General features: G+C 52.0%; 1 protein-coding gene and 1 long non-coding RNA gene across 2 annotated transcripts in view; one reads left to right on the top strand and one right to left on the bottom strand.

Moving 5' to 3' along the window:
• Nucleotides 1-3,608: 3,608 nt before the first annotated feature.
• Nucleotides 3,609-4,643, top strand: LOC120644508. The gene is made up of 2 exons (XR_005663779.1): nucleotides 3,609-4,112; nucleotides 4,326-4,643. It is a non-coding gene; the product is annotated as an uncharacterized LOC120644508 (long non-coding RNA).
• A 1,854-nt stretch (nucleotides 4,644-6,497) lies between these two features.
• The window catches only part of LOC120644503 (signal peptide peptidase-like 2), a 58,385-nt gene continuing 40,208 nt past the window's right edge, over nucleotides 6,498-24,674 (bottom strand). The window contains exons 9-14 of the mRNA XM_039921129.1: nucleotides 20,273-20,326; nucleotides 20,082-20,174; nucleotides 19,106-19,245; nucleotides 7,626-7,696; nucleotides 6,965-7,048; nucleotides 6,498-6,858 (exon numbers count right to left, since the gene is read on the bottom strand). Coding sequence (XP_039777063.1) covers nucleotides 6,764-6,858; nucleotides 6,965-7,048; nucleotides 7,626-7,696; nucleotides 19,106-19,245; nucleotides 20,082-20,174; nucleotides 20,273-20,326 — 537 coding nt within the window. The 3' untranslated portion in view covers nucleotides 6,498-6,763. The remainder of the gene's footprint in view (nucleotides 6,859-6,964; nucleotides 7,049-7,625; nucleotides 7,697-19,105; nucleotides 19,246-20,081; nucleotides 20,175-20,272; nucleotides 20,327-24,674) is intronic.

The raw sequence follows: 24,674 nt of genomic DNA, 5'->3' as shown, positions 1-24,674 counted from the left end.
CGCACTTGGACCTGGCAATATAGATCGAGATAGCGACCCCGGAGAAGGAACTATGTCAAATGTGCACGCCACTTATCCATTATGAGGGGGTGTTGACGGTCGCTAACGACTCATTTTGACTGTCAACTCCTGCACAAAATTCAACCATAATGTGGAATAAATGCTAGGATAGGTTTATTTATTAACATATCCCATAGATAGTGGTTTGAGAATGTGTGCAGGTGATTTTGAGCTAAAATTGCAGCAAAGTAGCGAGGCATGATCCAAGACACGATGTTCCGACGAATCAGAGCGTGACATGTGTCATCACATGGATTAGAGGGCCCACCAGAGCAAGGAACCGACATATATAAAAGAGGTCAACCCACGTGCCAATGACAAGTGGACCCAGATCTCAGCCCACCAGGAAAAGGAGGAAGGTCAGTGGCCCCACTGGCCAATCAGCCGACCACCTCCCACCGCCTTCAGGTTCCACGTGGAGGCTCGTCATTGGTTGCTAACGTCAGTTTGGAGAGGCTTGGCTGCAGCTCATCCGGTGTCTCCCCTCTATAAATATAAGAGCGGGGGGGGGGGGGTGCAAATGGAACACAACACACACCAACACACCTCACCTTTTCTCTTCATTTGGAGCTTGAGAGTCTTCATCCTAGATGCTTTAGGCAGCCTAGGAGTGTAGGAGATTAGGAGGAGAGTGAGAAGGAGTTGGGGGAAGTGCCGGGTTTGTCGGCACTCTTCTCCGCTTGTACCTCGACGGATGCTTATTCGGTTGTAAGTATTCGAGACTTTCATATTTAGAATTAGAGTTTAGTTGCAAGTATTTCTTCTGCCTTTTACTGGATTGAGTGTATGCTTAGAGTAGCATTTGATCCTAGCTTAAGACTCCCGATAGAGACAGATAATCTTGGCCAGGGTTAGGATTAGTACGTAATAGCGTAAACGTGGTGTCTAGGCTAGACTTTACCACTCAGTTGTTTTGTATGCCCACGGATCAAGAGGTAGCCGACAAGTGGTGACAGCCCTGTCTGAGCCCTAGTAACCCTCCACGTTCGGATACATAACAGAGCAGTTATTGCCAGAGCAACTGGCTTAATTAAGCTAGGGGAAACTAGTAGCCCAAAGCTTAAGGCAAAGTTATTTCTTCCTCTACATATCCGTGTGGCGAGGCCATGCTTCCTTCCAGCCATTGTAGCTGGCAACACCCCACATGCGTCGGGGTTGCTCGGGGCCCAAGCATTGAGTAAGCACATCATTCTCCCTGATCCAAGTGAGACCTGAAGATTCTGCATGTGCTTGCTTTTCTTTGATTCCATCTAAAAGTCTCTTAGTTGCCTCTGTCTTCCACTCAATATAAGCAACACCTTCTGATATCACCAGCTTACTCCTTACTCGCAGCCAATTCCTAATCCGCCCTTCAAGGTACTCCTCATATGGATTGGGGATCCCTAGAGAAGCCAGCTTTCTGTCCTCTTCATCCCGTTGTGCATGCATCCCTTCATAACCAATCAGACCCATGCAGTGCTCGTGCTTGTACTGTTCTCGAAGCAACTTGTATCTTTCACTCTCTTTTCTGGCTTCTTCAGATTCTGTCATCTGGACAAACTCTTTCCAGTCTTCCGGTTCGATATATGGGTGCTTCTGAAATGGAGTCAGTCCTTTCTTGAGAAAATGTGTCTTAAGCTTGCTTTTGTAGGTTCTCCATGCCTTGGCTGTTGACTTCATGACCTGCCTAAACCCAAATGGCTTCATCTCTAGCAGGAACTCCAAAAAAGGCTGCACACATTTATTGAACAAAAACCACTTCTGTTTGTCACTTAGGGATTTGAAACCTGGCATAACTAGAGATAGCCTCTATCTTGCAATGAGACCAGTCAGCGGTCATAACCTCAACTTCTGGTTCCTTTCAGTTGGCATCTCCCCTCGATCAATCCCAATTACTAAAATCATGTCCTTTGGCCATTTTGTTGATGTCCTAGGTCTCTTCTGTCGACCCGCAGTCCCATCACACGGCAACTCTTCTTCATTTCTATTGCAACCGTCAGCTTCTTCCTCTGATTCAGAACCGTCTTCGCCAGAATGTGTCCATTCATCGGATGAGGCCTGTTAATTAACATTCAGGAAATTAAATTAGACCAGCAACATAATATTAAGAAACTCAAGAAATATTGATATGTACTTGTAGGTGATAGGCGATCTTACCATTTTGACGAGCCAGAGGCAACTTGAATTACAACAAAGTGGCCACAAAAGGAGTACATGCAACAAGAGCATAAGCTATCAGTTCAGCTTATGATATTTGTCACAGTAAAAAACTAGAATATCTAAGGAAGCTACAAACAATGGCAGGTGCTGAGGTTGCATGCATCGAGGGGGCCACCAAACCGGGGTTTACAGGGTATTCAGAGTGACCAAATACCACAAACCTGCTCTGTTGGATTTTCTTCAACCCCAAATAAAGACGTATGCATTCAACACCCACCACATGATGATACTTGTTACAATTTTTAAGGTATTTCCTACAAATATACTGAATGTGCCAATGTTACAAGTTCCTATTTTATAAGTTGAATGTTTCAGATTTAGGATGAATAGCAATGCATTTATATATATGAATGTGCTAATGTGGTTCCTATTTTATAAATCCCAAACTAATACATATGAATGTGCTAATGAACAAGAGCATCATTTCCAGGAGCAATTCCAGAACATGAGCATCAATTCCAACAAAGCACCAATCTAAACCCTAAACAAGAGCAATTAGTCTAAGCCCTAAACATCAATCTAAGAAAGCATCAGTGTAAACCCTAAACATCAATCTAAGAAAAGCATCAGGAGAATGATCCTGAACATCAATCTAAACAAGAGCAATCCCAAAAGAAGTTGAGAAGGTCCCCGGGTAGAGAGAAGTGACCTCTATCACCGATTTGGAGCAGGTTGATGAAGTAGTCGTACTTGGCCTGGGCCCTCGCTGCCCGTGGTGTGTGGTTCCTGGATTGTCGTCGTCGCTGGTGCTCTTCATCACCAGGCTTTAGGTGGAGTAGGTTGATGAAAAGCTCTCATACTCGATCTCGGCCCTCACTACCAGTTGCTCGTCGTGCCTGGGTTGTCGTTGTCGCCAGGCTTGAGGTGGTCGGGGCATCGCTGTCGCCGTGGTCCTCACCAGGATTGAGGAGAGCGGCGGCGGCGGATGCGAGCGGGGAGAGCGGGAGGGGGCGCGGCGCGAGAGAGGCGGGTGGGGAGGGAAGCCGCGGCACGAGAGAGCACGGCGGGAGGGGAGGAGGAGCGCGGCCCGACGGTGAACCCTTGCAGCGAGAGAGGTAGGGAACCCTAGTAGTGTTAAATAGTGCGAGAACTTTTTGGGCCTTTCGGGCCTCTTGTCTTGAAGGCCCAAAAAGACACATGGGAGTAAGCCAAAAAGACACATGGGAGTAAGCCGCATTTAAAGTAAAAAAAAATAGTGCGCGAGTCGGAATCGAACTCGCGACCTTGCACACCGTAACGAACAGCTAAACCATTGAACTACTCAAGAATTTCACTTAAAAAGCTACACCTTATGTTTTCCTACTATATTTACTTGTTAATAAACACCTGACCCGTGACCTTTCCGCACATCTTCCAATCCACATCGCAATCTCTGACTCTTCCCTTCCTCTTCCACTTACCGGCAGCGAACGGAGACGGCGCACGGCGACCCGTTCTATGGCGGCTCGTGCACAACCACGAGATGGGAATGGCCGCTGGTGCTCCAGCGGCGCTGTGAAGAAGATTGGGAAGAAGCACTCTGCTTCGTCGACGGCGGGCCGGTGACTCCGCCGCGCTTCCCCCTCATGGGGCGGCGGCTCCAACGGCGAGGTGAAGGCGAGCGGGCACGCGCGCTCGGTTCCAGCCATGGAGGGCCATGGATTTCGGCGCGCTTCCCCCTCCTAGAGCGACGGCTCTAATGGCGAGGTGAAGCCGGCCATGGCGGCTCCAACTGGCGGCCCGAGCTCCCATAGCAGAGGGCGCCCCTAGGTCCTCATCGACTTGACCTCAAACTCCGAGGATGAAAAGGGAAAGAGGAAGAAGCCGGAGAGCTCCAATCAGATGCACACTTCGCAGGGAAGGGGAAGAAGCAGGTGTTGCTCCGTTCTTTTCCTAATTTATGATTATTTCATTGCTAATAGCTCAGTGTTGCTGCAAAGCTTTCATGCACATTGATGCCTTCCATTTCTCTCTCTACCTTTTCTTTCTTAGATTAGATGCTCACTAGCAGGTCGGTAATTGATTGGAAATGCAACCATGTATCTGTCAAATGAAATCAGAAGAAATTATCTCTTCTAAACTTTCAGGCATTTCGTTTGAACAGAGTTCAGACAGAGGTTCAGTTGTTCCAGTCTCACTCATCGGGATTGTTCTTCTCTGGTCATGCTAGTATATGTCAAACAATCGTGTTAGTATATGTCACATGAAAGATGTTCTTGCTAAGGATTATGACCTCAATTAATGGGCGATCTGGAAATTTCTCGATTATATCTGTAGGACCAAGAGTAGTCCCATTCATTTGTTCTGCATGTGTACAAAAGCAATGTAACTGCTATAGTTTGTTCACTAGCTCATTGTTTGACAGAAAATCAATTCCTGTGAGGAGCTCATTGTTTGACATGTAACTGCTATAGTTTGTTCACTAGCTGCATATTACACCATCGAGAACTTACATTCTGAATTTGACATGTAGGCAATCCCGCTTGAGCATGCTCAGCAAGATCAATGAACTAGTTGAACAGCTTTCAAAGGCACAAGCACATAACACTACAAGAGATTTGACTTTAGGCGACGTTCCATTTATGTCATAGAAATGGTTATTTTCGTTACGTTTTACATTTTGTGACGCTCGGGTGACGAAAATACGTTCGTCGCCTAATGTGGGTCATAAAATGTATACTGTGACGAAAACATGTTTTTTTGTCACAAATTTTGTGACGATCCTTGCGGTGTCACTAATTTGTGACACTTGATTTTCGTCACTACCAAGCCCAAAAAAACGTCATGAAATCAATGCCATGGCTGACTATGCAAGTGCCACGTAGGACAGAAAACTTCACAAATTTTTGTCCTCACATGACGTGGCGATGATTAGGATGTGACGTGGCAGACCAATTGTGACGATTTGATTCGTCACAAAACTATGAATAGCCCAACAAAGCCCATGTAGTAAGCCCAACAAAGCCCAATGAGATTTATGTTTTTTGTTATTTTTTGGCCTAATTGTTATTTGCGAATTTACAATTGATCTCAAACTAAATGGGCCAATCCCATTAAATGCATTACAGCCCAGTTTAATAGAAATAGAGAAATTGATTAATAATAGCAGTACATAGTACACAATAGCTTACATGCTTACATGTACACAACATTTATACATGACAGAAAGGCTACAGTCAGCTAAACACCATAAGTACGGGATGTGATATATTTGCATTGCATTAGTCCCTTGTCCTTCCAGCCTGCAGGTAAACAAGACAGTCATGAGCAGTAACTAAGATTCAACATGGCCCAATCAGAAGATGACAAGAACCATTGCTACTGGCCTACGATACTGAAGGCTTGCATGTCTGAAACTAATGTGTTTGGTTACATACCTACATGTTATGCTTACAGCCATGTAAATCATCTAGAAGTTGTTTCTGAGAGAACAACTAGGTATTGGCCAATCAGTTTAGACATATAAATCAGCTAGAAGTTTATTTCTGAGAGAACAGAGCTAACAATAACCAGTGCAGCAAGCAGATAGTTTGGCCATCACTCCTGGTGGAACTAATAAGACCGGTTCGATGACTGGTCCGGTCCAATAACTATGACTATTGGGGACACCACCTTTGGATGATAACCAAAGGGCCATATCGCCAAAGCCGAAGGATCAACGATGGGTTTCGGGAGCAGACGAAGGAGCAGCCTTCGTCCATCCCAAAGGACTACACCGACGAGGCGGAGGGCTGTCATGAGCGGCATCAAGGCTAAGACGCTTCAGGTCCTAGACGAAGGGGGATCCTTCATCCATCACACGAAGGCCGACCAAAAGATAGAGCCATCCCTCACACAGCTTGGGCAGCGACCAAAAGATATGAGCCATCCCTCAGACAGCTTGGGCGAGGCACCGAAGGTAAGAGCCGAAGCATATCTCGAAGGGCGAGCGAAGGCGAAGAGCCCGAGAGGAAATTACCTTGTACCCCTAGAATATTCGAGGAATATACTATTTAAGGGGTAAAAGTATACAATTGTCGAAAAGGTGGTTGAACCGCCTTCTTGACCTGTTATTGCAGTTGATGGGATGGCTAATATGAAGCTAATGCATTGTTGGTTCCAGCTCCGAAGGGGTTCGAATTTCTCTTGTTTGTGATTTTTCTCAGGGCTCTTGTGGTGCTTCTTCGCTCCGCCACCAACACATACATATAGTTCCAAATATTCAGGTTACCAGCACAAAGTATATATGGTAATAAAGTGTTGGTTGAGACACTTGGACATTGGAAGTGGAGCACCTATATTGTGAACAGGAGCGGTGTGAGGCAAGGATATATCAAACCTCGTCTTTTCCGAATTAATATGACAACACCGGCAGTTCCAGTGTACCCAGCCCCTGAATAATACATTCTTAAACTATATACTACAAAGGAGAAAAGACACGTAAAAACTTTTCAATCAAGGTAATTCTATACATCTCTGATAATCCGTCGATTGAATAATATGGATGTCACCAGCACTCCGGTATCATTAGTCAGAATTTCACTTCTCAAGGTTCATCGACCACGTTTTCAGTTCGACCTTTTCCATAGTTCCACAAGTCGTGTAGGTCACCTCTTACCCAACCAAGGATAACAATAAGCCCTGGTACATGAATGAAACGATAAAGCATCAATCACAATGACTCCAGTCCGGAGAGTGAACGAGACCATGATGATGACAAAATCCAGGGAACAGTGTCCATACTTACCTAATGTACATGGAACCAGGTACAGCAACGCAGGTTGGCCGTGCCCGTCCATCAGGAAAAGCGCAAGATAGGTAAGGAAGAGGCCTGCATGGGGAAGCAATTTGTTATAAATGATATCTCACTTCACGTGTTTGCAACAAATAACTTCTCTAGTTTATACAATAACACGTTTCAGATCCCATTGCAGCAACGAATGACATTTTTTATGCTGCCAGGAAAAAAGGCAGAGAGATTGTCCTGAACCAAAAGGTACTTAAGGCTTTCAAACAAAAAGCCCAACAAGGAACATCTAATGACAGTGATTCACCACCTAGTTTTGGATCTTATGTTCTCCAATAGATTATTGAAGACTCACGACGGGTTACAATTGGGATAGGGCTAATATTGCTGTAACTGTGAATCTAGATGGTACTCCATTAGAGCTGGAGGGGGTGGTTTATTTCAAATACCAATTACCGTGAAAAGGCTACAAAAAATTGCCTCGACTAGTCCGAAAATGTTCCTTCTGAAACATGTGGATATTAATTGAAATACATTAATTTATTAGGACCTGACTAATCTATTTTCATACAAATAATAAGCAACACCACAGCAAACACAGAACATTTCGCTAATAATTATCTCAAAATACAAAAAATGATAAAAATAATCAAGCACATACCAACAGCATATCCCACAGTCAGCCACAGAAAGTATCCATTTAAGATACCCTTTTTGCTTGCCCTGTCAAATCTGTTCAGGATATATTGAAGTAATGAGTTATAAATGTTGGGAATAACTAGGAATGCAAAATAATATAGTTGCAAACCAAACCTCAAGACTTAGAGAAGTCAAACACCCACTTAAGGCTGGACGAAAAACTCGTAGCTCACTCGAATTGGCTCATTAGTGGCTTAGCTCGACTCGGCTCGTTGAAAAATATTAATGAGCCGAGCCAAGGTTTTAGCTCGGTGTTTCGTTAAGCCAGCTCGAGCCGGCTAGCCAGCCGAAACGAGCCAAGGCCCAAAAACAAAGCCGGCCCAGAGGCCCAGCCTGAAACCATAGCATCCTCACTCACAGCGCACCCCCCCCCCCCACTCCCTTCCCCATGGGCGGCTGAATCCCACGATTCCCTCATCACCCATCATCTCGCAGGTCCCTGGCGCGTCAGCACCGCAGCCCCGCACCCCTGCCGCTCCATGCCTCCAGCCTCCCGCGGCTAGGGGCGGATCCAAAGGGTGGGCCGGGTAGGCCCCGGCCCACCCTAAGAAACAGCCCTATAAGTATTTTAATAGTTTTGTTTTTCCTTTAGAATATGAAGGGGCAGCCAATGCCAATGTCTCGACTTCCTCTTCCGAGTTTGGACCTGCTTCCGCCCGTCTCCCGGCCCGCGACTCCCCGTCTGCTCTCTGTCAGACTCTTGGCATCTCCCCGATCTGCCTAGGCCCTAGGGCAGCAGCTACTTCAGCTAGCCGGCGGCGGCAGCAGCTACTTCATCACACCACAAAGCTGCCGAGCAGGAGGGCCGAGGGCATGGCGTGCGCTGCGCGTGCTGGCAGCTAGCTTGCCGATTGCAATTTGCAAATTTGCAAGCTTCGACGAATTGACGGAGCCACGGTCCACAAAGGCAAGGTAATTAGCTTGTTGCTTACACTTGCACTACATGATAGCATCACTACAAATTTGCAATTCCTAGGCTCATAGCTGCTAGTTCTAGATTGCCATGTGAAAGTGTAAACCTAAGAAGAAATAGTATTGAACCTTATTTGAACTATAATAAGGGTGTAAGCTTCATTTGATGCAAGTTCCATACTTAAATATGGATTTGGAGACATATATAAGATATTTTATTAATCTGATATGGACTTATGGTATTCAAATTTTTTACCTTGGACCACCCTAACTTCGAATCCTAGATTCGCCACTGCCAGCGGCACCACCTCCACTCCTCAGCCGCCGAAGCAAGAAGTGCCACAGCCCTCACGGCCTCGCCTCTGCGCACCGCCAACCCTGCGCAGATGCGCAGCCGCAGCCCTCGCTGAGACCTCTGGCTGACGACAGCTGCAACCTTCACTAAGACGTCAGGCCGACGGCCAAGGGCTCCGCCGCCCCCAGACTCACAAGAAGAGGCCATGAAGAGTGACCATCGTCCACCCCGGGCTGCGGCCATGAAGAGGGGCAGCCGCATGCCGCTGCATGCCTTCCGCTCTCCCCTCCACCTCTGTCCTCCGTCAGCCCTAGCCGGCCAAATAGGCAGGAGGCAGCGTAGGCTCGAGCTGACAAACGAGCCGAGCCGAGCCAGCTCGAGCCGATCCAAGCTGAGCTGGCTCGATATCGCCATGCCCCAAGGCCTAGCGTACTATAGTAGTATTCCCCCCCACATTGTTTATGCCAAAACTGGGAGAAAAATCTATATATGGAAATAAAATAAAATAAAAAATCCAAAACAATAGCGAGGATATGTGTCGGTGATTTTTACCACCGGCTAATAAATCTGGTGCTTTGCGCATTTGGCCCGGATGGTGTGCTGTTAGTAGCTCAATTCTTACTCTCATTGAGCTGAGAGGATGACAGTGAACTTGGGGCAATTTTCTGGTTTTCTCTTATTCACAAACTCAAAGCTATGCCATCCCGAGGGGGGGCTAGGGATACATTTTATAGCTGCTGGGCAGCAGCAAGCATAAGCTAAACTCTAGTCTAAGATGCTAGTCGTGCTGCACATGGACCATGCAAGGGCCTGGGCTGCAGCATGCAAAGATGCTAGTCAAAAGAATAAAGCTAGATGCTGTCCATGAAGGGGCAGCAAGACTGTCCTAGATGCTGTCCTAGGTGGAGACCCACAAAGACAAGAGTACACAGACTTATTCCCTTCATTCTCCCCCTAAGTCTTGTGCGTCGTCTTGTGGGAGAGTTGGACCATCCCGGTCCTGGAGCAAAGCTCAAGGAACTTGATCCTCCCAAGGGGCTTGGTGAGCAGATCCGCAAGCTGGTCCTTGGTGTTGATGTAGCTCGCCTTGATGCTTCCTTCCTCCAAGCAGCCTCGGATGAAGTGGTACCTCACCCGGATATGCTTGCTCCGTTTGTGAAAAACGAGATTCTTTGCTAGGGCCAGAGCGGACTTGCTGTCCACCCTGAGCTCCACCGCTCTAGTGCCTCTGCCGAGGAGATCACCAAGCAGTCGAGCGAGCCGGAGTGCCTGAGTCGAAGCGGTGGAGGCCGCTATGTACTCAGCCTCGCAGCTGGACAGAGCCACCACCTACTGCTTGACCGACTGCCAGCTAGCGAGGCACTTGCCGAGGAAGAAGAGGATCCCGCTCGTGCTCTTGCTGGTGTCGATGTCGCCGGCGTGGTCGCTGTCGCTGTACCCGACGAAGTGTGCCGCCCCAGGGCACCTCGGGTAGTGGAGACTGTGGTCAAGGGTCCCCGCAGTGTAGCGGATGATCCTCTTCACAGCCTGCTGGTGCTCCGTCGTCGGTCGCTCCATGAACCGACTAACGTAGCCGACAGAGAACGCCAAGTCCGGCCGTGTGTGGGCGAGGTAGCGAAGGCTCCCCACAATACGCCAGTACTGGGTAGCGTCCACCTCCTCCGCCGTGCTGTCACGGCTCAGCTTCAGCCTCTCCTCCATCGGAGTGAGAGCTAGGTTGCAGTCGGTGAGCCCAGCTAGCTCAACGACGCGCTTGGCGTAGGCGGTCTGTCGAAGCGTGATCCCGGAGTCGTCCTTGTGCACCTCGATCCCCAGGTAGAAGGAGAGAGGCCCCAGGTCGCTCATCTGGAAGGTGGCCTTCATCTCTTCCTTGAACGCTGCAACCTCCGCATCCTTGGTGATGGTGATCACCAAGTCGTCGACGTAGACACCCACCAGCAAGGCATTTCCTCCATTGCCCCGCCGGTAGATGGCCGCCTCGTGCGGGCTTTGCTCGAAGCCCATCCCTTTGAGCATGGAATCCAACTTGGCATTCCACGTCCGTGGTGCCTGCCGCAAGCCATAGAGGGCCTTGCGCAGGCGTAGCACCTTGCCCTCCTTGCCGGGGATCGCGAATCCCGGCGGCTGGTGCACATAGACCTCCTCCTTCAAGTCGCCGTTGAGAAACGCCGACTTGACGTCCATGTGATGGACGCGCCAGCCCTCCTAGGCAGCTAGCGCAAGGAGTAGTCGCACGAACTCCATCCGTGCCACAGGAGCGAAGGCATCATCGAAGTCGACTCCCTCCTGCTGCACGAAACCTCGTGCCACCAGGCGAGCCTTGTGCTTGACGACGGTGCCGGCTTCATCCCTCTTCAGCTTGAACACCCACTTAAGGGTGATCGCGTGGTGACCACGAGGGAGTTCAGCGAGCTCCCAGGTGCGGTTCTTCTCAACCGCGTCCATCTCCGACTGCATCACAGCACGCCATGCCACGTGTCCCTCGGCCTCTGCGAAAGACCGAGGCTCGCCGTCGTCGCACACGAGGTGCAACTGCGCCTCCAGGTCGTGAGGCACCAGTCCCGGCACCGGCTGATCGACGAGAAGGTCCTCCATCGTACGATATCGCAACGGCTCGCCGTCGTGGTACGCGTCGATGCGCTCCTCGTCGTGAGTGAGCGGAGTAGCGAACTCCACCAGGCTGTGCTCAACGCGAGCAGGTGTTTGAGTAGACGTGCCCGGAGGGGTGGCTGTCGGTGCTGGAGTGCGTGGCGTCGCCGGCAGTGGTGGTGCAGACGAGGAACCCATCACAGCCGGAGTCGTGGCTGGAGAGCGTGGTGCTGCCGATGTAGCAGGCGCCGGAGTCGGTGGAGGCTCGAGGACCTGGGGTAGGCACGCTCGGCGAAGAAGAGCTACCTACTCCCCCAGCTCTCGAAGTGGACGTACTCGACGGTGAAGTCGTCGTACGTCGGAGTCGAGCCGTTATCCACCGCCTTGTCCCACGCCCATCCTCGCCCGTTGTCGAACACAACGTCGCGCGCCGTGCGCACACGCTGTGTCTGGATCGAGAATGCGGTAGGCCTTCGAGCCCTCCGCGTAGCCGATGAAGACTCCCGGGGTGCTCCTGTCATCGAGCTTGCCGATGTGGCCAAGCTCCTTGGCGAACGCGAGGCAGCCAAAGACCCGCAAGTGGGAGACCGCCGCCTTGCGCCCATGCCAAGCCTCGTACGGCGTCATGCCGTCGAGCGCCTTGGTAGGAGTGGTTGAGGATGTAGACGGCCGTCACCACCGCCTCTCCCCAGAACACAGTCGGCATCCCCATCTGCTTGAGGAGGGCCCGGGCCATCCCCACAACCGTCTGGTTGCGCCGCTCGACGACGCCGTTCTGCTGCGGGCTGTACGGTGCGGAGTAGTGGCGCTGGATGCCCTCATCCGCGCAGTACGACGCGAATTCAGCCGCCGTGAATTCGCCGCCGTTGTCAGTGCGCAGCACGCGCAGCTTGCGGTCGCACTCCGCATCCGCAGCAACATGCGCATGCCTGATGGCGTCCGCAGCTTCTCCCTTGCTCCCGAGGACCATGACCCACATGTAGCGGGAGAGGTCGTCGACGAGCAGCAAGTAGCGTCGTCCTCCTGGTGTGGCCGGTGTCACCGGTCCACACAAGTCCCCGTGCACGAGCTCGAGCCGGTCCTTGGCTCGGAAGCTCGCCTGCTGGGGAAAGGGGAGCCGCCATGAAACACTCATACGACAAGTCGTGGCTTCCCTCGCTAGAGTCGGAATCGGAGATGCTCTCTGATTCCCCGGCTAGGAGGTCATGGAAGGATTCGGACATATAGTATGTCATGCCCACGAACTGTGCGACGCCACGAGGCACTGCATGACCCACACGGTGTTGCGCAGGTCGAAGGGGAATGCCGCCGGGGCGCCCCCATCGAGGATCCCTGGGGAGATCAGTTCTCCAGAGAGCTACGCCACGAACGAGAAGAAAACGCGCCGCAAATCCTCCTAGGCCGGTCGGGTGCCCAGGAAGGCGCCGAGCATGTGCTCCGTGCTGCCACAATCAATGACGGGGCGATGGTCGCAAGCGGGGGCGCGAGACTCCGGTATGTCCAGCCGCAGGTCCCGCAGAGCCTCGACGACGGGGTCGGTGCTGACAGCGGTGGCGGGGTTGGATGGGAGCGTCGAGCCGCTCCAATCCACCCTCCGTGTTGACGATGAAGCGCAGGTCACCAAAATGCACGAGCGCGCCAGGGACCCAAGCTCCGGCATCGCTTGCCATCCGCAACCTGGTGAAAACGAGCGAAACGTGCAAAAGTCCCCTACCTGGCACGTCAATTGTCGGTGTCCACAAGGGTCGGGCGAGGAGTTCCGGTGCGTTAGCCTCTCCAACTTAACCGAGACGTGCAGCCGCTAATCCCTTGGCTTTGGGTATCCCTAATATTGATACCCGACAACATCTAAATCCAGCCGAATGTAGTTTCAAATTTATAGTATATTTTAATAATTATCGATTTAGAGCATACTCTCTATAGAATTCTACAAATCATTGCCCATAACATTCTTAGAACACATGTAACTAGAACTACGTCAGTGAATTTCATTATCAAACTTGGTCATTCTTAGAACACAAACTCTAGAAGAAGTATCCCAGTGATATTATCGAACTTCACGGAGGAAGAGAAGAAGAAAGCCAAGTTTACATGCATTGTGCTCCTTTTACTACATTGAAAAACAATTGAGTTTACTATGAGAATTTGTAGGCATTTACCTAGTAATCAAATTGATTCAATTATGAATAAATTGATTACACCAACCATTAACCGTGAATGGGGGTAGTTGAACAGGCAAATTTAATTTGATTGGCTGGCAATGTTTTACTCAACAACTGATCACCAATACATTTACCAAGAAAGGATGTTGGCCCAATAGATCTGATTTCATTCACTCATTAAGCCCAAAGGGCAGTCTTACATATATAGACCCAAGAAAGCATATTCTAGGGAATATGCTACTAGACTCTTTAAGACATCCTAATAGATTCTTAACACCTAAGCAGCCACATGAGGCTAGAAAAACCTCCGTGTGATCCCATCAATGGTCGAGATCACCCCGGGTGGGCTATACTCAATTGTAAACTCAATTGTGTCTTATCTAACATTCTCCCACTATGTCTCATACAGTGGTCCCAATTCGAGTCATCCCAATCCTGGACCGCAGCTCCTGAAACTTGACTCTCCCAAGGGATTTGGTGAGGAAGTCAGCGAGCTGGTCCTTCGTGCTGATGTAGTTGGCCTTGACGCTCCCATCCTCCAAGCAGCCTCTTATGAAGTGATACTTCACCCTGATGTGCTTGCTGCGCTCGTGGAAGACGGGGTTCTTCGCCAGGGCCAGAGCGGACTTGCTGTCCACCCGGAGCTCCACTGCTTCGGCATCTCTGCCAAGGGGATCACCAAACAGTTGAGCCAGCCAGATCGCCTGTGTCGAAGTGGAGGTAGCGGCGATGTACACTGCCTCATAGCTAGACAAAGCCACCACCTGTTGCTTGACCGACTGCCAGCTGACAAGACACTTGCCGAGGAAGAAGAGCATCTCGCTCGTACTCTTGCTTGTGTCAATGTCGCCGGGGTGGTCACTGTCGCTATAGCCGATGAAGTGTGCTGCGCCAGGACACCTCGGGTAGTGCAGGCCGAAGTCGAGGGTACCCAAGACGTAGCGGATGATCCTCTTGACGGCTTGCAAATGCTCCACCGTCGGTCGCTGCATGAACCGATTGACGTAGCCGACGGCGAATGCCAAGTCCGACCGTGTGTGGGTGAGGTAGCGAAGGCTCTCAACAAGGCGCCGGTACTCCGTGGCTTCGACCTCCTCCGCGGTGCTGTCGCGGCTCAGCTTCAGCCTCTCCTCCATCGGAATGAGAGAGGGGTTGCAATCGGTGAGCCCACCTAGCTCAACAATGCGCCATCGGAGTGAGAGGGGTTGCAATCAGTGAGCCCACGTAGGTAGTCTGACGGAGACTGATGCCGAAGTCGTCTTGGTGCACCTCGATCCCCAGGTAGAAGGAGAGGGGCCCAGGTCGCTCATCTGGAAGACACCTTCATCTCCTTGAATGCCTCCAACTCGTCGTCCTTGGTGCCGGTGATCACCAAGTCGTCGACGTAGATGCCCACCAGCAAGGCATAGCCGTCCTTGCCCCGTTGGTAGACGGCCGCTTCGTGCGGGCTTTGCTAGAATCCCATGGTCTTTAGGGTAGCGTCCAGCTTGGCGTTCCAAGCTCGAGGCGCCTGCCGCAGGCCGTAGAGAGCCTTATGCAAGCGAAGGAACTTGCCCTACTTGCCGGGGATGACGAATCTCTGTGGCTGGTGGACGTAGACCTCCTTCAAGTCACCATTGAGGAAGGCAGACTTGACGTCCATATGGTGAACGCGCCAGCCCTCCTGGGCTGCCAGCGCGAGGAGACGCACGGACTCCATCCGTGCGACAGGTGTGAAGGCATCGTCGAAGTCGACCACTCCTGCTGCACGAACCCACGTGCAACGAGTCAGGCCTTGTGCTTGACAACCGCACCAGCTTCATCTTTCTTTAGCTTGAACACCCATTTGAGGGTGATCGCGCGATATCCGGCTGGGAGATCAGCTAGCTCCCAGGTCCGGTTCCTCTCGACGGCGTCCATCTCCAGCTGCATCATGGCATGCCAAGCCATATGTTCCTCCGCCTCAACGAAGGAACGTGGCTCACCATCATCGTGCATCAGGTGCAGCTCCGCCGTGCGGTACAAGTCCAGGCACCGGCTGCTCGCCGAGGATGTACTCCACAGTGCGATACCGCAGAGGCTCACCGTCGTGGTACGCGTCGACGCGGTCCTCGTCGTTGGAGAGCGGCGTGACGAACTCCACCGGGCGATGCTCGTTGCAAACCGAGGCTGGCGGTGTTGAGCTTGGAGGCGTGGACATCGGAGTAGGTGTACGGGGCGCTGGCACAGGCGAACGGGGCGTGGCCGGCGGTGTCGGCGGAGGACTCGCCGGAGCAGGTGGCGATCCCGGAGCTGGGGTATACACGCTCGGTGAAGGAGAGCTGCCTACTCCCCCAGCCTCCTCGAAGTGAGCGTACTCAATGACGAAGTCCCTGATTGTCGAAGTATGAGCCGTCGTCCACCGCCTTGTCTCACGCCCACCCCCGACCCTCGTCGAACACAACATCGCGTGCGATGCGCACACGCTGTGTCATAGGGTCGAGGATGCGGTAGGCCTTCACGCCGTCCGCGTAGCCGATGAAGACCCCTGGTACGCTCTTGTCGTCGAGCTTGCCGACGTGGCCAAGCTCCTTGACGAACGCGACGCAGCCGAAGACACGGAGGTAGCTGACCGCCGGCTTGCGGTCGTGCCACCTCGTATGGCGTCTTGCCCTCGAGTGCCTTGGTAGGCGAGCGGTTGAGCAGGTGAATGGCGGTCATCACCGCCTCACCTCAGTAGATGGCCGGCATCCCCCTCTGCTTGAGGGCACGAGCAGTGGCCACCACCGTCTAGTTGCGGCGCTCGACGACACCGTTCTATTGCGGAGTGTACGGCACGGAGTAGTGGCGCTGGATGCCCCGGTCGGCGCAGTACGCCGCGAACTCAACCGCCGTGAACTCGCTGCCGTTGTCCGTGCGCAGCACACGAAGCTTGCGGCCACACTCCTCCGCAGTGGCTTGATGACGCTTGATGGCGTCCGAAGCAGCTGCCTTGGTGTCGAGGAGGATCGCCCACATGTAGCGGGAGACGTCATCGAGGAGGAGGAAGTAGCGCCGGCCTCCAGGAGTAGCCGGTATGACGTGATGTAGTAGACGCCGGGGAGCATCCGATGGTCGCCGGTCTTTGCGACGAAGACAACGGAGCCGGCACCCTCGATCTCCACGGCGGAGGTGTCCCTGAACTTGACGAAGCCTCTCACGGCGAAGTCCAGGTCAGAGAAGTACTCACGCCGCCCAGTCATGTGGTGGGTGGCACCGGTGTCGTGGTACCATCCGTCGATCTTCTCGTCGCTCGCACCCTTTCCGAGGAAGGCGTGAGCATGCGGCTCGTCGAAGTGGAGGAACGCGGCGCCGGCTGGCACAGGAGGAGCGTAGCTCGACACTCCCGTGCATCAGGAACAAGGCTGGCTCGTCGTCGACGTGAGCCTCGGCGGCGTGGGCCTAACCGCCACGCTTCGGCCGCGTGCAGTCCTTGGCCCAATGGCTAGCCCTGTCACAGTTGCCGCAGGTGTCGTCCCTGTTCGCCTTGCGCTCGCCGCCGTCGCCCCTACGCGGATGTGGAGCCTTGCCCTTGTCCTTCTCGCGCGGTCGACGCGCGCGGCAGCTCGACGAGCCCGAAGCCTCCCCCTTCTTCCTCTCACCCTGACGAGCACGCCCTTGCTCCTCAGTGAGAAGAAGCTTGCCCCCCGCGGTGGTCGGCTCGGCAGGAGACAGCTTGCGGTCGTTGAGACGGCCCGTCACTTCCTCGATCGTGAGCGCGGAGGGGTCTAGCATCGTCTCCACCGCCAGAGCAACCTGAGTGTAGTTGTCAGGGACGATGCGGAGAAGCTTCTCGACCGCCCGCTCCTCGTTGATGTCGTCGTCGCCGAACATCTCCAGCTTCTGCATCAAGCTGGCGAGGCGGAGGGAGAAGCTTTTGGAGAGTGGACCACCGCGCACGGTCGCTGCCGACGCGCATCTGGGCGATGGCCTCCCAAGCCAGCTTGGTGGTGGGCTTCTTGGCGAGGACGAACACCATCTCCGGCGGGACAGCCACAAGAAGCGCCATGAGGGCATGCCGATCCTCGTGGTCGTCGACGTCGCCGTACTCGACTGCATCCCACATCTGCCGTGCCTGAAGCTTGACCTTCATGACCAGGCTCCAGTCAGCGTAGTTCGTCTTCGTAAGCACCGGCCAGCCGCCGGAGTCCTTGAAGACTGTCTAGACGACGGGGGATCTGCCCCGCCGCCCAAGGCGATGCCGATGCCGCTCTAGGGAAGGAGACGCTCGGCAACGCTGCTCTGGAGGTGGAAAGGGTCGGGGACGCTGCTCCATCTCCCAACCATCGTCGTCGTCACCGCATCGTCGTCGTCACCGGCGCCCGTGCCGATGTCGCCGGTGACGGCTTCCGCCGCGCGCAGCACGGCCATGGCCGCCTCCACGGCCCGCCGGGCCTCCGCGACATGGGCCTCGCGCACCTCTGCCTCCAACGCACACTGGTCGTCACGCCGCCGGGCTGCTGTAGCCTCCGCAGCCACCCGCTCGGCCTCCACCTCAACCTCGAGAGCCTCACGCTCCGCCCGCGCCACGCCCCGCAGCCGCTCAGCCCGTGCGCGCGCTGCTTCCGCAGCAGCATCCGCGGCCGCGAGAACCGCTGCGTCGTCCTCACGCTGGCGCCTCGTGCCCGACGAGATGGAGCCGTGGTTGGAGCGGTGGCTCGGTGTAGCGGAAGGCATGGCCGGAGAAGAGGAAGAAGAAGCCCCCTACGAGCTGCTGCATGCACTGCTCCTCTGCTCCCGCGCGCGTCTTGCACGGACGCCCGCACCCGCGCCCTGGCCCTCCCCAGCACGCGTGCCCACGTGGAGGTGCTCTGCTCCCGCGCCTGCAGAGCACCCGCGCATGAACGCCTGGACCTGCGCCGACTGCCTGTCCTCCTGCTGCGCGAGCCACTCCGCCGGCCTACTCCGCCACACTGCAGAGCACCCGCGCCGGCCTGTTGCGCCACGCCGCCCCTCCCGCGCCTGCTGCTCCGCCCGTGCGCGCGCCTCGCTCCGCGCTCCTCTGCTCCGCGGCGGGTGAGGGAGTTGGGAGGGGGGGGAGGAGCACGAGAGGGAGAGAGATTGGGGAGAAAAAAGAAACCCTAGGCTCTTGATACCAATTGTTGGCCCAATAGATCTGATTTCATTCACTTATTAAGCCCAAAGTGCAGTCTTACATATATAGACCCAAAAAAGCATATTTTAGGGAATATGCTACTAGACTCTTTAAGACATCCTAATAGACTCTTAACACCTAAGCAGCCACATGAGGCTAGAAAAACCTCCATGTGATCCCATCGATGGTCGAAATCACCCCGGGTGGCTATACCTAGCCCTATCTAGTATATAGACAGATACATGGATGCACACATATGAGACTTATCCAACAAAGGAAGCCGGGTATGTTACTTCATAATCAAAGTCTGGTTGTGGCTTGATTAGAATAAGTGTAGTCCTTAATGGAACTACCGGATCACATGAAAGACAGTATATCACAACATCACATACCTATAGCTGAATGCAACAAGCAATCCGGGGAAAATAATATCACCAAAGCCTATCATATCGTAACCACCCCATGGATCAAAGAAGCGAGGTATCCTTAGGAGCATCGGAATTGATTCCCCTGTGTTATCACCACGAGCAACCTGAGTAAATTTCAAAAGAAACCATAAATAAAATGAGAATAATCAGAAAACACGAGAGTTACAATGAATGGATATGGCTGGTTCACTAGTACAGATTAGGTTGGTAATTCAATGAATGGATATGCGATAAATCACACAGTTGTGTTTTCCACACATTTAATAACTGCAGCTGAAAGCAAGCACACTTGACACAAAAAACGTACAAGTTTATGCGGATAATCAGAAAATATATTTTTATTGTATCAAGTGCATGTTCTAGCTCCAAAGTTAGCTCTTACTATCTCGTAATAGTACATGTTCTGAACTGAAGGCAGCAAACAATTACTATCTTCACCACAAAATAATTTCTGTCAACAACTTGGGAGTTGATCTTAAAACAGGGTGCAGCAGTCCATTCTGTTGTGCAACTACAAATAAGTCTTAAGACGCATCGTTCAACCCATCAACCCATAGAGCTTAGAACTCCCCTGACCTAGGATACCCACAGTTGTAACCCTCATCCTCACCCTCACTGCAGGAGACCCCAACCTGTCTAAGCATCGGTCAACCCCTTCAAAGTGTGTCATTGTGCACTGCTCTGTATTAGATCGACTACAGAATCGTTAACAGAGTACATTTTGAGCTTAGGTCGTAACCATGTCATGAAACATGTGACAATCACATTTTCTTATTATATGTTAGTTCAAATGATATATTACAAAGTAAGTGGTCCCAAAGATGACTAATCACTGATAGTCAAACTTTAAAATGAATGAATACAGGCACTGCAGGGAAACATTTGTTTTGGAGCAGTGATTAAAAAGATCAAGCCGTCCCCATGTCATCAATACACTTACTGCAATCATGACGCTTTCATGGAATATAAGAGGTGAAATGAAAACCCAAAATATGTCATACACAAACGCAGCACTAAGAAGTGCTGATGCAACCTGCCAAAATAGTGTTAGATATTTCTGATGGAGATAAGATCAGTAAAATTATTACTTTATAACAATCAGCAAACTAGTGCTAGTAGACATGCCAATACCCTGATATTTGGTAAGCGTGCCATCTGAAGTACAGTTATCATCAAACATATGCCCTGGGAGAAATAAACAGAAAACATGGTCAATAACATATAGCTGTCTTTGCAAATGTCAAAGAACTAAAGATCCAAGAATTCAAATGGCAAATAGCAATAAGTTTAACATACCACGTAAAAAAATTTATTAAAATGGTCCAACCATGAACTTAAACACAAACGAGTTTCTCCTCTTAAACATACAATCCAATAGTTCAAATAACAAGCTCTTGAATTTTCGCATATGCATGATATCCAGCTTTGAAACTTAGGGACCTCATACCGATTCAAATAGTGTGAAAAAAAATATGATACTGTAACATTTTGCTTTACATATCCATCACTAATTCAAAGATGATATTGGGATTTCTTAGTCACGGACGATAATCCACCAAAGGTGGTCCATGGCACCAGCCTTGTGAAGCTTGCTACATTTCCCTTAAGCTGTAATACCGAATTTGATTTCAAAACATGAGTTGTGTTCCATTGCAAAAGGTACATGAAGTTGTCCATTGGGCCATATATGCAAGAAAGCTATAAACTTCATATGCTATAAGTTTAATGATCAGCATGCCTAAGCAACCATCAGTCTGTAACTGATCCATATTCATTCACATTAGATGATTAGAACCACAGTTATTAGGACTGGACCGGACAGGTTAAACTGGGAACCGGAGCCCTCCCCGGTCCATTTCAGATAAAAGACCGGGAATCCGGGGATGCAATCGAACCGGACAAATTGCGGTTCGACCGCTGGTTTTTTTGGAAAACCGGCCGGTTTTCCATGTTTGGAACCGGGATGAACCGGCTGGCGCCAGCTTACAAGCACCCCTGGTGAGAGGGAGCGGGTGAAAAGAGAAATAAATGCTAAAATTGGGGCGGAGGAAGGTTCCAACTCGCGACCACCTGCTCCGGAGGTTGTTTCCTTACCACCACGCCACCGCATGAGGTGTGTTTTGAGTAAATTATGTATCCTATTTAGACTGTTTTAGACTGGTGGTTTAACAGGTTGGACCAATGAACCATCGAACCAAGGACATTAGCAGTTCAATCACTGGCCCAGTCCTAATAACTATGATTAGAACTGCAACACCATGCTTAGGTTTTTGCACATGGTAGTTTCAGATAGTAGGGACAAACCAGGCTTGACATTTTAGGGTCAGAGAATTTTGTAGAAAGATACAGACCCATTCTTGCATATATTTATGGCAAAGTTCTTCGAATACCAAACATTTGTAAAACAATCACCTCATTGCACAATGTAAATTATAAATGCAAATCCTTTCTCGTCTGACCAAATTGGCAATTCAAAAACAGGATTGGCATTGGACATAGAAATGACAATATGTTAGTTACGAATCTGGTATTTAAGAAAAATAGGTTATTCTATACCATTCTTCTATCATGTGATCTGAACTTTAGCTTGATGGTACATTGCAGTAATTTCAGTTAGACAGTTGATGTACGTGCTTGTGTTTTAGGGTCATGTGTCGGCTTGTATAGCCGGCCTACCCGTGGGTGTTTGGATCTTGTGGCAAGCATGTATAAGTCGGCTGGCCCTATGGTTACGGAGATATAGTTGGTTAGAGAGTCCTGTGGAGATCTGATTTTGGGTTTCCATTAGCCCCAAGATCTCCTCATCCCATATATGTAACCTGTGCATCTCTCCATCAATCAATCCACAATTTCCACACAATTCAATCTTTATCATGGTATCATGAGTTTAGGGTTTTTCCTTTCTCCTTCCGCTGCCGGCGCAGCTGCTAGCGCGCCTCCCTTGCGCATCCTCCAGCACTGCTGACGCCCGAAGACCCCACCGCCCCCAAAGCCGCTGCTGCCGCCACCTCTCCAAGCAATGATGAAGCAGAGCATGAGGTCACCCTCGCTCAAACTGAGCGCGACGCGGCCGACGCTTGCCTCCATGACGCCCAGGAACATGTCACCCGCGAGCACGCCGCGACTGAGCCCCCCCTACCCAACGGCGACCGCGACGACACCACCTCTGCTGCCGGCAGCCTTCCTCACCAGGAAGCGCTGGTCCAAAATGAGGCCTCCGTCCTCCTCAACCTACATGCGCAGATTGTCTCCTTCCACAACATTCCTTCTCTGGTCCCGCTGCTCCTCGACGTCAACTCCTACGTTCGCTAGGAGTCCTTCCTCAACACGCTCGACATGTACTCACTGAAATGTCACGTTCTCTCCGACGACATCAGGCCTGCTTCTCCTTCTTGGGTGCGGATGAACTGCATGGTCTGCACCTGGCACCTCGGCGCCATCTCTGACGACCTCGCTAACACCGTCTCCGAGCGCGGCGCCTCCGCCCGCAACATTTGGCTGCCATCGAGTCCCGGTTCCTCGGGAACCGCACCATACGAGCTATGTACGTCGATCAGGAGTCCCGCGCCTTGTCCCAAGGCGACCTGTATGTCGTCGACTACTATTGCTGCTTCAAGCGCATGGTTGAAGATCTTCAGGACCTCAGCGTGCCCGTTTCTGACCAGACGCCGGTCCTCAATATCATTCGTGAGCTCAGCGAACCCTACGCCGCCCTCGGCCTTCATCTTTGCCAAAGAAACCAGCTTCCCTCATTCCTACAGGTCTGGAACGACATCCGCCTCGAGGAGCTCACCATGGCCAAGGCATCTCCAACCACAGCCCTCACCGCCTCAAGCTCCGACAGTTCTGGTGGCTCCAAGCCGCCTCCCTCAACGCCCTCCCGACCGCACCAGGCATCCTCCCGTGGGACACCGAGATCTTCTGGGAGCGGCACCAGCGCTCCCTCAGGTGGATCCCCGCCCCACCACCCTCCACCCTCCCCCCGCGCACGGGGCTAACTTCTACAACTCACAGACCAACACCATCTACATGTGGCCAGGTCCATGGGCCCCGACGCCTCCACGACCTGCTCCAACCCAACAGTCGCACCAGACCTATGTCGCCGGTCCGCCCGGACAATGGGCCGGCTAGTGAGGGCGGACGCCTCCTGCACCTATCTACCTGTTCCTGACTAGGGTTGGGACCAGCTTGCCCTGGTAGCCAATTTCCAGACCATGATGCTCCAGTAGCCGCCGCAACACGACTGGTATTTTGATACTGGTGCTACCAGTCACATGGCATCCGATCCTGGTATACTTTCGACCTCTTCTACTCCTTTCGGTTATTGCCCTTCATCTATTGTTATCGGTAACAAGAATTTACTTCTTGTCACTGCCACCAGCACCACCCTTCTTCCATATAAGCTTCATATTAATAATGTTTCGGTTTCCCCTGACCTTATTAAGAATCTTATTTCCGTTCGCCAGTTCACTACCGATAATAACTGCTCTATGGAGTTTAACCCTTTTGGTTGCTCTATGAAGGATCTTCCAACTCGGAATGAGATCATCAGGTGTAACAGTTTCGGACCCTTGCACCTTGAGTCGCTGGAAGAGCATCGCAAGCTGGAGGTCGATCGGCGGTACCTGGAGCTAGATCACGCTCGGCAGCATTAGTTGGACTGCGCCGACCGACGGTTGGATCGCGACCGCAACTCCGACCTCGGCCCCGACTTCGACTCCAAGCTAGAGGTGCAGATAAGATGCGCATGGAGTGGAGGCACACTGAGCTCGGGCTCGCGTGGCCTCGACTACGTCAAGACCGAGTTCTCACTCTGCGCACTCGGCATCCACTCTGGAGCCAACCCAGGGCCTCACCGCTTGGAGCGGCACCATGGCCAACACCGCGCCCCTCTCGTCCAAGCCGTGTTCAAGGACTGCCCGCAGGCGATGCGCTGTGGCCATGTTCGCGACGCGTCGTACGAGGAGGTCGAGCTGGCTCTGTTCCTGTTGGACGGGAACACCGTGCTTCGCCCGGTGGCGGCAAAATGGGGAGAGAAAGGATCGGACTTCTCTCCTCCAACGACGACCACCACCGCTTCCTTCGACTTCGACGACCTAATGCTTCGTCGTCAACTACATCCACCTTGAAGCATCTGGGGGAGTCGGCAGCCCTTCTACAGTGAGTCTGCCTACTCCAGCATCCGAGTCGCCATCGACTCCGCCAAGTTCTTCACCAGCTCCGGCGGGTTCTCCACCAACGCCCACGACGACCTCCGCGTGATTCGGACCACTATGTGAGACTTAGGGGGAGATTGTTAGATAAGTCTCACAATGTGCATCTATGTATCTATCTATATTACTAGATAGGGCTAGGTATAGCCTCCCCCCGGGGTGATCTCGACTGTCAATGGGATCACACGGCGAATTTACTGGCCTCCTGTGGCTGCTTAGGTAGTAATAGGGTTAAAGAGGTGACTTAGCCCTTTGGGCCTTTGGGTTGAATGAAATCAGATCTATTGGGCCAACACTACTCGTTGTAGCTTCCGACATCC

The sequence above is a fragment of the Panicum virgatum genome, chromosome 8K, assembly GCF_016808335.1.
Source record: "Panicum virgatum strain AP13 chromosome 8K, P.virgatum_v5, whole genome shotgun sequence".
Classification (NCBI taxonomy): Eukaryota; Viridiplantae; Streptophyta; class Magnoliopsida; order Poales; family Poaceae; genus Panicum; species Panicum virgatum.
The sequence above is the reverse complement of the archived record's forward strand: the minus strand, read 5'-3'. Positions and strand labels throughout refer to the sequence as shown.